The sequence below is a fragment of the Arvicanthis niloticus genome, chromosome 16, assembly GCF_011762505.2.
Source record: "Arvicanthis niloticus isolate mArvNil1 chromosome 16, mArvNil1.pat.X, whole genome shotgun sequence".
NCBI lineage: Eukaryota > Metazoa > Chordata > Mammalia > Rodentia > Muridae > Arvicanthis > Arvicanthis niloticus.
This window is the reverse complement of record NC_047673.1, coordinates 10676125-10688547: the sequence shown is the minus strand read 5'-3', so window position 1 is coordinate 10688547 and position 12423 is coordinate 10676125. Positions and strand designations below refer to the sequence as shown.

General features: G+C 39.5%; 1 protein-coding gene across 2 annotated transcripts in view; it reads left to right on the top strand.

The window, feature by feature from the left end:
• The window catches only part of Csmd1 (CUB and Sushi multiple domains 1), a 1522453-nt gene that overhangs the window by 1333355 nt on the left and 176675 nt on the right, over nucleotides 1–12423 (top strand). For both annotated transcript variants that reach the window (XM_076913874.1, XM_034520246.2), the window contains exons 28-30: nucleotides 3711–3849; nucleotides 7043–7230; nucleotides 11191–11385. In XM_076913874.1, the coding sequence (XP_076769989.1) occupies nucleotides 3711–3849; nucleotides 7043–7230; nucleotides 11191–11385 (522 nt within the window). The remainder of the gene's footprint in view (nucleotides 1–3710; nucleotides 3850–7042; nucleotides 7231–11190; nucleotides 11386–12423) is intronic.

Sequence of the window (12423 nt, the reverse complement as noted above, 5' to 3'; positions counted from 1 at the left end):
TTGTTGTGTATGCATGTGTTGTGTGTGTGTCTATGTTGTTTAAAATAATGATTTAATCTTCTTCCGTTTTTATACTTTTAATCTCATGAAGGAGGAAACCCTTAAAAAGCAACTTTAAATGAACCTCTTAAAGGCAATTTATCTTTTCTATAGTCGAGACCTAATTGTAAAATTGGACCACTTTCCTAGCTTCGCTGCAGCCTTTGACATAACTATCTATCACTTACCTAGTTTTGAGCAAGAACTAAAAATCCCTAAGCTCATCACAAAGCACTCATTGGCCTTCTTGGTCTCAAACTGCACTTCCAAAGACAGATGAAAATCATTTACAACAATTGAATAGCCAAGGATTTGAGGGACTAGATATGCCTACATGCATATAAGTCAGATGCTAGGAAGACAGACACTAGCTCTTCATTCCACTGTGAGTTTCACTTTTCAGACTTGAGGGTTGTGCCCTCTGCAGTGTATTTCCAGAGTGATACCTCAGTTTACTCCACTAACACCTGTATAAATCCTTTGCTCAAGAGGCAATGCTTTTAAACTGTGGCTTCTTATTAGGAGATAATGTGTGTTTATCGCAGGTGCTTTATAAACTATGACAAAGAAACAAGTGAGAAAAGCTGTTGTCTTTTACCTGGAGATACTTGATATTATTAGAAACATACACCAATAAAATTTATAAGCATGCATACATATTTTGCTTTACAATAATTTTAAACACATCCTGCCTGGATACCAACTTAACAGTACAAGGTGTTTGGGTGCTGTTTTATGTTATCCACCAGATTTTTAGTGACTGTGGGGTATCTCTGAGCACAGCTCCTCTCTTTTGATGTCATCTACATTGTCCAGTAACTCACCAGTTCAGCCTAGCAGTGCTGGGACCGTTCTGTTTTGTACAAGTGCACAGGGAATTTCTCACTCATAAAGTCAACATAACAAAACACAGATGGCTGTGGTGGAATGGTGTATTTCTTCTGACTTTCTCTCCCCAAGACACTCCCCCCAAATCTATCTTAATATTACAGAACTTCATTTGTCATTAGTCATGTTTGTTTATCTTCTCTGACCAGAAAAGTACAACTCAGGATCATTTTTTAAACATATGGTATGGGCAGAAAGAGATACAGCCTTCTTGTTTTAATTCACATCTTAAATTAGATATGGGTCTGAGCTTTACTGTTCCATTTGATGATGGCTGTGTGACTTGTGCGTTGTAGACTGGCCAGGTAACTTCCTCTCCCTTTTCTTCATCATCAATATGCTCTGCTTTCTCTTGTGTACTAGCTCTCCCAACACCCCACCAGCTTCCCATGACACATCTTTTTCCAAGATTTGCTGCAAATTTTCTTAAGATCTGCTCCCTCTTCTTTTCCCTTCTGAAGACCCCATGAAAATGGAACTTTTAAACTTAAGCTCCCCCCTCTCCCTCTGTGTGCATGTGCATGTGTGCACACACATGCCCACAAACATGCACATGTATTGTATGTGTGTCTTTGTATCTGTCTTTGTGTATGTGTCTTTTTATGCTTTCTGTGTGTGTGTGTGCATGTGTGGGGGGGTTGTTATATGTATATGCATACATATGTGTGTGTGTGTGTGTATCTGTCTGTCTGTCTGTATGTATGTATGTATGTATGTTATATGTATATTTTGGTGGATAGGTATATACATGTATGTGTGCTCGTGCTTAACCATGCATGTTTGTACATGTGGATCCTAGAAACCAATGTCAGGTGTCTCCTTTAACCATCTTACTTTTTGAGACAGAGTCTCTCTGAGCCTGGAGCTCACTAGTTTGGTTAGAGAGACTTGACAGCAAGTCCTGAAATTCACAAATCTCCACCCTCCCATACTATCATTATAGTTACAGTTATTCATAGCCCATGCTTAGCTTTGTGCATGAGTGCTGGGGGAGCAAATTTGGGTCCTCATCCTAGCACTTTATCTGTGAGCCTTCTCTTCAGTAATATAGCTGACTCTGAATTGATGAAGTCTCCACACTAACTTTGATAATGGGAATAGTAAGTCCTGTCCCTCAAAACCCTCCAGTTTTACTTTGCTTAGTGTCTTTTGCTAGAGTTCAGATTCTATGGATCTTCAAAAAGTGTCCATATATCTTCAATCTGCACATGCTATTTGATAGCTGGAGCTGGTCCTGACCCTCGGGATGACTATTTCAAGCCTCAGTGTCTCACTCCATGCTGGGAGTGTTGCAGTATTTTGTGAAGAGATGTTGGTTGTCTTTTTAAAGTGTAAGTGCTGAGTACAAGTTGTGTGGAGTGGGAGCTGACATGTGCGTGCATGCATGCATTGAGTGTAACCATGCAGTCCAGGGTAAACGTTCTAGAGTCTCTGAAATGCACCTTCTAAACTCTAATAGTTCCTGAATGGTTTTATGAGCTCTCTAATTAAAGCCTAATGAAACTAAAATGAAGGATTCCAGACTGAGAAAGCAAGCATGCCACAACAGTGCTACTTAACACCATACTCGGTGTTAACACCCTCATTTCCTGGAGCTTCTGGGACCAGCAGGAGGAACCAGATTCCCTGTTGTTTCCTTCAAGTCAATATTTGAATCACAGTCTGAGCACCCCTCTGAGATAGTGCCCCAAATCTGTCAATTTTCATCTTTGAAGCTCTGCATGGAATAGAATCTTCTCAGCTTTCAGGCACCTCCACACCCTACATCAGTAAGGCTGCCCTATCAGATCCAGGTTCTTCTGCCAGATGCAGTAAGCATCCATTCTGAGTGCAGGGGAAAGACTCACAATGAGAGCTCTGAAGGGACCACATGATAGTGTGTTATTAAGATGGAACTTCATACCAGTGGACACAGGGCTTTATATTCTGTCAACATGCCTCATTATAACTTGAATGTACTCCTGGGCCATTCGGACTGACTTTAGCACACAAAACATGATGATTTTACTGTACTTCTCATTTTGAGAAATTGGATTTTCAGGAATGTTAAGTGACTGTTGAAAGTCCAGTCAATAGTGAAAATTGTGGACTACACACCTTCTTTAATTTTATTTATAGAAAGAAAATCTTTAGAATTATTGGGATCATGTGGTGACATTCATGAAGGAGTTTATATCAAGCTTTGGTTTTGAGCACATTCATGCACATATGTGTGCTTGCATATGTAGAAGGTGTGAGTGTTCAGTAGATTCAATTTAGCATAGCTAGAGATGTAGGCTCATGCCTGGAATTCTTATACTTGCAAGGAATGAAAATCATGGTGGTTGTAAGATCAACCTCTCAAAAATAAATAGAAAGGTTGGTAGATAGAAAGATGATAGATGATAGATGATAGATAGATAGAAAGATGATAGATGATGGATAGATAAATAGATAGATCGATCGATAGATAGATAGATAGATAGATAGATAGATACATACATACATACATACATACATACATACATACATAGATGAGAGCAAATTAGAGTGAGAGCGAGGTGGGGGATGTTTGAAGTTTTTCTCTAAATCTGGAATGCTGTATAATCTAAATTTCCAAGGATCACATGGAAAGGTACAGACTTAGTGGGCTTTATTAACTTGTCTCCACATTTGTAGGCAAAATAGGTCTTTGATGGAAATGTGGACAATTGTACCGTTTCTAAAAGAATTATATTCCTGTGTTTGGTATTCTGGATCTCTGCTTTAAAAAAATATTCCCCTGTGACTTTGTTCTGTGACAGCTGCTTGTGGTGGGAATCTGACAGGCCCTGCTGGAGTGATTTTATCCCCAAACTACCCACAGCCATACCCTCCTGGGAAGGAGTGTGACTGGAGAGTTAAGGTGAATCCGGACTTTGTCATTGCCTTGATATTCAAAAGGTATGTGTGCTACCGACTACCTCTTTTTAGTAGGATTTTAATGCCATGCCCAGTTCACCACATTTGTTACCTTAGAGTGTCCAGCTTTACAGGTAGTGAGTCATCAGCTCACACACCAAGTCAGAGATGGGGTGGCAGGAGAGAAGGAAATTTGCCTTGATGGGCAGCATTCTACATGAAAGACGCACATGGATTGCTTTCATGCACTAGCCATCTGGCCCATGGTGTGTTTTGTACATGAAGGCTTCAGACCAGTGGTTAAAAACATGCCATGGATGCTAGAGAGAATACAATCTTAACATGCTGTTTGCTGCAGTCTGCAGAGGCTGGGTCTTTTCCACAGCATGCTCTGCCTGACGGTCCACAGGGCGATTCCACATCATTAAAACTGTTGGGATGAAGTAGAGATAAAAACAGAAGATTCCTCATATCAGTGTCTAAGAAATGGTCATTCATGCCTTCTATACTAGATGATAAAATTCAGTACCATAAAGATTTGCTCAAGTCAATTTCATTGTGGTTTCAGCTTAAACATGAAATGCTCTCTGCTTCTGCTGTCTGAACTCTTGAGCACCAGACAATGGTGCTGATTAGGGGAGGTTTAGAATCTTCTGAATATGAGGTCTCATTCATAGGCATATAGTCATATAGTTAAAGCTTGGGTCAGGGGTTATATCATAGCCCTGGTTACAGCTAGGCTGTTTGTGAGACACCAAGATATAAGTGAACCAGGCTATAACCTCTGGCCTACATGGGTAGAGAATAAGCAGCCATTCCTTCCCACCATTATGAACTATAGTGACTGAATTAGGAGCCAAAATATATCATTTCTTCCTTTGTTTGCTTCTGTCAGGCAATTGTTCACTGTGAGGGAAAATAATTTATACAGTAATATATCATCACATCAGTATTTACTATATGGTAACAAATTTTAGTGAATACTGAGATCTTATCTAATAACAATCCTTTGACTTCTTAAAAAGTGTAAATGGATGTGATGTTCTGAAAACTAAATATCTGAAAGGTGGTGGTTGCTAGCTAGACTCTTAACCCATCAGAACAAAGGAACCTAGATGTTTGGTTTCTCTGCCAGGGTACAGGCTCCTTGCCTAGGGCTTTTGAGCTGTCACTCAGGGGCTCTGGCCTCCCTCACTGTCTGTGATTCAATATAACTTATTTCTAGGTCTGAGATTCGACATTGGTCAGTAGCCGACCACCTTCTCCTGAAAGTGCTTCTACTAATGATCAAAAGAACAAATACTTTCAGAACACTTGGCCAACATGCAGAATGAGTGAGCCTGCGCTGGCGGAGACAGCCATGCAATTGTTCCTTGCACTGTTTGGTAGCCCTTTCTTAAAACCTGATGTCCATCTGATTCCTGGAGATAAAGAGTGAAGTGACCATTGAATCCAAGAGGAGCCTCATTATTCTGTTTCACACATTTCCTGGGGCAATGATCAGTGATCAAAGACACAAAGGAACAGTTCATTTGATAATCAATAAGGACACTTATCACAGGAAGGTTCCTTGCTGTGCTTTACACACCTCTCTGAAAGATATACAACACAGATAATCCCCAAACTCTTGGGTTCTGAGAACCATTAGCCTGTAGCCTGTCTGTTTAGTTCTGCATTCAGGCAGCTTCCCTGAGCTTAAAAGCTTTGTGTTAAGATGAGCACCATGCTGTCACTGTCACAGAATCCATACTGTGGGAGGGAAGTAGCCAGAATGCTGTGTGGGGACAAGGATGCTCAAACAGGAAGAATCTAATGCACAATGGTAAGGCCTCCATGTATGGACATCAGCCACACAGTCTTCAGAGGACTTCTCAGAAGACTGAATTCTGATGTTTTCTTATGGGATGATGAGAGTCTGATGCTAGAAAATTGGAGGAGAGCATTCTAGGACTCCAGGGAAGTGTGTGCTGGTATTGTTGACTATGGGGAACAAGGCTTATCACTGTCCCTGTCGACAGTATGGTAATGCTGATTCACGGGGACTCAAAGCTCACTACATAGACTGTGTTAGACCTGGGGAAGTTACTAAGGTTTCTAGGTCTATAATGTTATGGTAAATGGAAATAAGCCTGATTTTTCAAAGGAAACTGGAATTAATTATAAATTAAGCGCCAGGACTCTATGTCAACACTATTGTGTGACCAAAAAGAGGTTTAGCACAAAATGTTTTGTTTTAATTGCCCATGACTGAATTTTAGTGTTCAGTGGGTAATTATGACCATAATCGCCTTTGCTAGACACTGACGGTGGTACAGGAGCAGATTCTAGAATTATCCATGAAAATGACCATGACTAAAACTATTCTTCCAGTGAATCAAACATAGCATTTGCGATTACACCAGATGCTGCAGCTTTGCACCTCTGCTTCTCCTTCTTCATGTCTGACAGCAGCAAACCTTCAAATAAAATTTAAATTTACAAATGTATAAATTTACATACAGATTTATTTTTATTAAAAAACAATAGTGGTGTCACTGTGACCTTTGAGAGCAGATAATGAAAGTCTTAACATGGACTCAATGCTAATATTAGAAAAGAAAGGAGAGAAAGAAACACAGACTGTGGGAAGGAGGGAGAGAGGGAAGGAATAATAAAAAGATTGGTTGAAATGTTTGATGTGGTAACACGATAGGGAATGTTTGTGCTCTGCCCATGCAGAAACCATAACCATTGACCCCTTTACCTAAAGAAACAATGATAATTACAGTTGTCAATATAAAAGTAAACCAATGAGAGGTTTTAAAATTTTTAACATTCATAATATACACCAGTACCCAGTACATACATTTTAAATCTCAAAATACTCACCTAATAATCAAGATTCAGTGAGAATCTGTCCCTTTTGTATCTGGTTTCTTTCAAGTGGTCCTTATTTAGTTCATGGGAAGAGGAAGGGGTGACATCCCCATGCTTCTATTATTTGTTTTGTTTTAACTCCAGTCAAGATTGTCTACTACTGAATATGTTGGCCATTATGCAAAACACTGACAGAGATTATGACAAATGATACTTCTAAGTTAGCATGTTGATTAGTGTTGTATTTAATTTTGATTACTGTAATCATTTAAACTATTACACCAAAGCAAACTAATCTGTAATGTGTTCCCAAAAACTTAGTCTAAGACATAAGATGAATTTGTGTTGGGGACATAGGTGACACTCTCCATCCTTGTAGTTTTAGCATGGAGCCGAGTTATGACTTCCTGCATATCTATGAAGGGGAGGACTCCAACAGCCCACTGATCGGAAGCTTCCAGGGCTCTCAGGCCCCAGAGAGGATCGAGAGCAGTGGTAACAGCCTCTTCCTGGCATTTAGGAGCGATGCTTCTGTTGGCCTGTCGGGATTCGCCATTGAATTTAAAGGTGTGTGGTGCAATGTGTTTGTGGGGAAGTTAACTTGTGTCAGGGGCTGCTTCTTCTGTCAGCATTTCTTCATAAGATCCTATATCTCAAACACACGTGTTCCTGACCTGCATAGGTGAGGAGCATGTGTGTGTATGGGAGGAGGGGTCTTTCTGAATAAGAGAGCCAACCCCACCTTTCACGTGTTAAAAATATTTCTATCTCTGGTGGAAAATAAGAGAAAGTGGAGAATGGTTTTGGTATGTACATTTTCATCTAAGGATAGATTATGACATGTGCAATAACTGATTTGATGACATCTGAGAATGATTTGATATGTGTTATCATTTTGTGATTTGCTTCCTTAGGATGCCTAGACTTAAATTCACTAAGATAGTCTTGCCTCATCTCCCCATTGGGATGCTAACTGCCATCCTCTGTGTTTTCCTCACTCATAGGCAAAGACTAGATGAGAAGCTCTGGCCCAGGCAGATAACCCATGTCTCAGATACACAGATTCATCACCTGTGGTTGCTTTGGAATTTATTGAACTCTGAGGAAAACAGCCACACCCAAAAATGCCCTGCCTCAAGTTCTTTGATATAGAGTCCATGAAAACAAATACCATTGTGCAGTATGAATTCATGTGTGAATGAGGGGAGGGACAGATTAAGACACACCATCAGTTAGAACGACTTAAGCCTGGTTTTATCACTAGTAATGAGGATTTTGGTAAAACTAAGTATGCAGATAAATTAAATAATTGCATTTATTGAATTCGCTAATTTTAACTTGTAGTGAAAATTATAAAATAAAATGAAGGTTATGTTTTATTTTAGTCACCATTAATAGATTTGTATTTCTCCAAATGGCTCTAAGTTAAAAAATTTCTTAAAATCTCAAAATCCATAAATGTAAGGTTTTTTTCTTAAAACATATGGTAAAAATCAAGCAGTTGTGCTGTGCCTTTGGGGTAGAAACAGCTGTGTTTGGAGGGATGAGAATGGCCCTTACACATATGCACCACATATGATGGCACATGTGTTATCAACACTCTAGATGACCTTCACCAAGCCTGTTCCTGATCTACCATAGCTACAGCCCAAACAGTTAATCAAGTCAGTAAATGCAAGGCATATAAAGTTACAATATGAATAACCAGAAATGAGTATGACCTCTCTATTTAGGCTTATTCATTTCAAATATTCATCCTTTAATTGAATATTTGTAGCTTTTAATGTTTGAAACATTTTCCTGAGGTCAGTGGGAAGGACTCCCTGGGGGTTAACAGAACTTGTGTCACTGCACTGTCAAGGGCAAGCAATCTCAGGGTGATTGCAGCAGACTGCAGAGACTATTGCTAGATGCAATGGGCCAGCAGGGGTCCCAGGGCAGCCATACCATGTGTAGCCACGTCAGGGACCCTACTTGTACCAATTTGCTATACAGAGCAGGAGTTTGCAATTGTATTTCTAAGTGGAATGGACAAGAACAGAAAAATACACAGAGCTCTGAAGCCAACTAATTAGAAAGAAAACATAGCAAAATGTAAGCAGAGACAGGACTGTGATTTATCACTGAACACCCAGAACTGACAATCAGTAAATGGAACCAAATAATCAGATGCAGTCATTTGAAGGCTAACCAGCTACCCAACTCAGTCAATGCCATGGAATAGAGAGGTGTGTAAGCCATGGAGTACAATGCCACACACAGGTCTGAAAAAGATTTATAGCAAAAGATAATCAGAAAGAAAGGCAAGGCCATGGCGTTACACTGATTGACATAACAGGAAAGGTTTATTTTTTAATGAGGCAAGGATAATACTTGCAAATAAATCTGTGCTTGCCCATATCTTGAGTGACTCAATAAGCAATAAAATAGGACAACTTTGATGTATATAAGCAAATGAATAAAAATAGACAGTTTTATTTATTTTCTGGCTCTTTATCTGTTTAAATATTCAATGATCTACATAGGGTTCAAAACTACTTGTCAGCTACTGTTTGAAATATCTAAAATAGGCTTTCAATCAAGTGTCTAGAGACACTGGTCTCTACTTATAAACTGCTTGATGAGAGACCATGGATACCAGAAAAACAGTTTCAGATAAATCAATGTTGTTGACCAAAATGTATAGAAATGAATTAGTTTGCTAAATTTAATAAATTATCACATAACAGACTCAGTGTCTACAGTGCATTCAGCTATAACATATTATATAGATATAGAGAATGTTCACCAGGGAGATCCCCTTTTGCTGATATTGATCCACAGAGTGTTAAAAATCTAAATGAAAATATTGAAAACTAATGAATAACAACAGGGAGACAAGCCTCTGGTGCTTCCTGTAGGACTCGCCAAGATGAGATATTTGTTTGATATTTTTCTTTCCCAGTAATTGCATGTCATTCATACCCTGGGGTTTATCTCTGAACCTACTCCATCCTTTCTCTTGTACACCTAACCATCTCTATAACACTCTACCTCCTGAGATTAATTCATGAAATTGCTAGATTAAATGACAAACAGCATGTTGACCATGCCCAAGAAGAAATAAAAGTAACATCACCAATATTGACCCCAGAACAAAAATACAAAATGGAATTCAGTGTAGCACTTCTATGCCACACTCCTCCTTGCATGTATGATTGGCACTTGGCTTTCTGTAATTAGCATTCAAGTAATTAGCATTTACAAACTGTTTCATGGACACATGGTTTTCAAACCCAAAGTATGCTTTGGAGTTATCCCAGAGCCTAAACTAGTACTGTTCATCTAACTACCCCTCTATCCCTCCTACACTACCAAAGAGAAGGCCATAACATTGAGCTGAGTAGTATTCTCTGTCTTCTGTAACACCCACTGAGGAAGTCTGGGAAGTTTGCCCCCACTAGACCCTCTCAGGGGGAGGTGAAGAATGAAGATATGTTTAACAAGCAAAGCAAGACTCAAGTCGAAAATTTCACAGAACATGTGGTTACAGAGAGATGTTGATTGATTTGTTGATATTTTGAATGACCCATTGAAGCAGAAAGAAGTAAGGTTGGTGGAATAGCGACAAACTCTGACCGTGCAGACAGATCTTACGTAGCACCAACACTGAGCCCTGCAGTCAGTAGTCACAGTATCAGTAGTGCACACTTGTGTGCCCTTGTGAGGTTCCTGCCTTGGTCTGAACTTCAGACTGTCACCACGTACATTCAAGAAGGTTGGTAATAATTGGCATTGAGCTCAGCTCAGTGTGACATGTGGCGTGACCTCATAGAGCTAGCAAATTCAGTTATTGCAATTAAGATAAAGTCACGGGGCAACTGTCATTCACAGATGTAGTATTTGACATTTGTCAATCAGATGCCATTTTTCTGCTAAGTTTGTCAGTCTTCACTGTACCATAATTCAGAGTGATTTCTGAGTTTCTATCCTGAGTCCATCTGTATCACCATTAAAAGGTACAAGGGATTTTTCAGGGGACACCCCAGTTTTCATTTTGCAAAGCCAAATTATCAGTTTTTGAAAGATGTGCAACAAGTTCACATCGGGATGAGTCAGGAGCCAGCTGAAAAAGAGCCTCAAATTTTCCTCAATCTATTTTAAACTGAACACCAATTAGACCCTCAATAAGCTATAAAAGGCACATCACAAAACACCCTGTCTTTGCTTACATGAAAATAATTTTATATCACCCTGTAATAAAAATGTCGCTTTTTTTAGTATGCAAAAGCAAAGAGTGTTTATTCTGTATAAACAACCAGCATGCAGGGGCTCAACCATTCATTAAAAGAGTAAATATAATTTATTAGAAAATAAATCCCTGCTGTGAACTAGTAATCTAACTTGGTCATTAGTTGATGAGGAAATATTCCTAAGAAGTTTTCCCATGCTGGACACCATGGTAGGCCTTGAATGAAGTAGGCAAGGAATCAAAGAAAATAACTAAACACAGATGTAACCATGGCCCACATGTTCTTTCTTCTTCAGAGAAGCCCCGGGAAGCTTGCTTTGACCCTGGGAACATAATGAATGGGACAAGGATTGGAACCGATTTCAAGCTGGGCTCTACAGTTACCTATCAATGTGACTCTGGATACAAGATCGTGGATCCCTCGTCCATTGAGTGTGTGACAGGGGCTGATGGGAAGCCATCCTGGGACCGGGCACTGCCTGCCTGCCAAGGTACTTCTGACTCAGTTTCTCTTCCCACTTCTACCAACTATTCAGGCTCACTCTCCAGGACTATAAGGCCCAGCCAGGGTGGGACTCATTCACTTAGACTGTTATTACTGAGTCACTTATCTGTTCCTATTGTTCTTGAACAAAGCAATGTTTTAATTTAATTCACATAGCTTGAAACTTTTGTGCCCATTTTGCTCACTTTTTCATTGATACACAAGAGGTACATGATAGCATTCTCTAGAAGCTTCTCAATAAAGAGATGGATATAGATGACAGATAAAATAGATGGGAGGTAGATGATAAATCAATAGATAGATGATGATGAAGAAGAAGATAGATAGATAGATAGATAGATAGATAGATAGATAGATAAATGGATGGTAGATTGATTGATATTGGTGGATAGGTGGGTGGACTTACAGATGAACAGACAGACAGGTAGGTAGATAAATAATATAGTTAGATGATATGTAAGAATGGTGTGTTTGTGAAGTGAGCTGATTGGATTTTATACGACCAAGCTAAAATAAAATAGGTTTCCATTCTTCATACATATTTTTAGAACTTTGGTTGGTAAGCTCTTAAAATAGAAAACCTTTTTCTGGAATAGCCAGTTTGAACTGACATAGCTAAGGCAGAAACAGACAGTAACCTGTCTACAACGATGGCCTGAGTTACAGTAACGCAATGGAAACTTCCCCTTTGGGATTAGTTTACAGAAATATCCTCTATCTAAAAGAGGAATGAACATTTCCATTTTAAAACTGTGAAATAGTTATCTTAGGCAGGGTTTTGTTTTACTGTACTAGAATACCTCTATCAAAAGCAACTTGGGGAGGAAATGGTTATTTCAGCTGAAAACTGTCTTTGAGCAAAGTCAGGGCAGGAACCTGAATGCAGGAACTGAAGCAAAGGGCATGGAGGAACTCGACTTACTGGCTTGCTCCCTGTGGCTTGCTCAGCCTTCTCTGTTATACCCAGGACCACCTTCCCAGAGGTGACATCATCCACAGTGAGTTGTGCTCTCTCCCATCAATC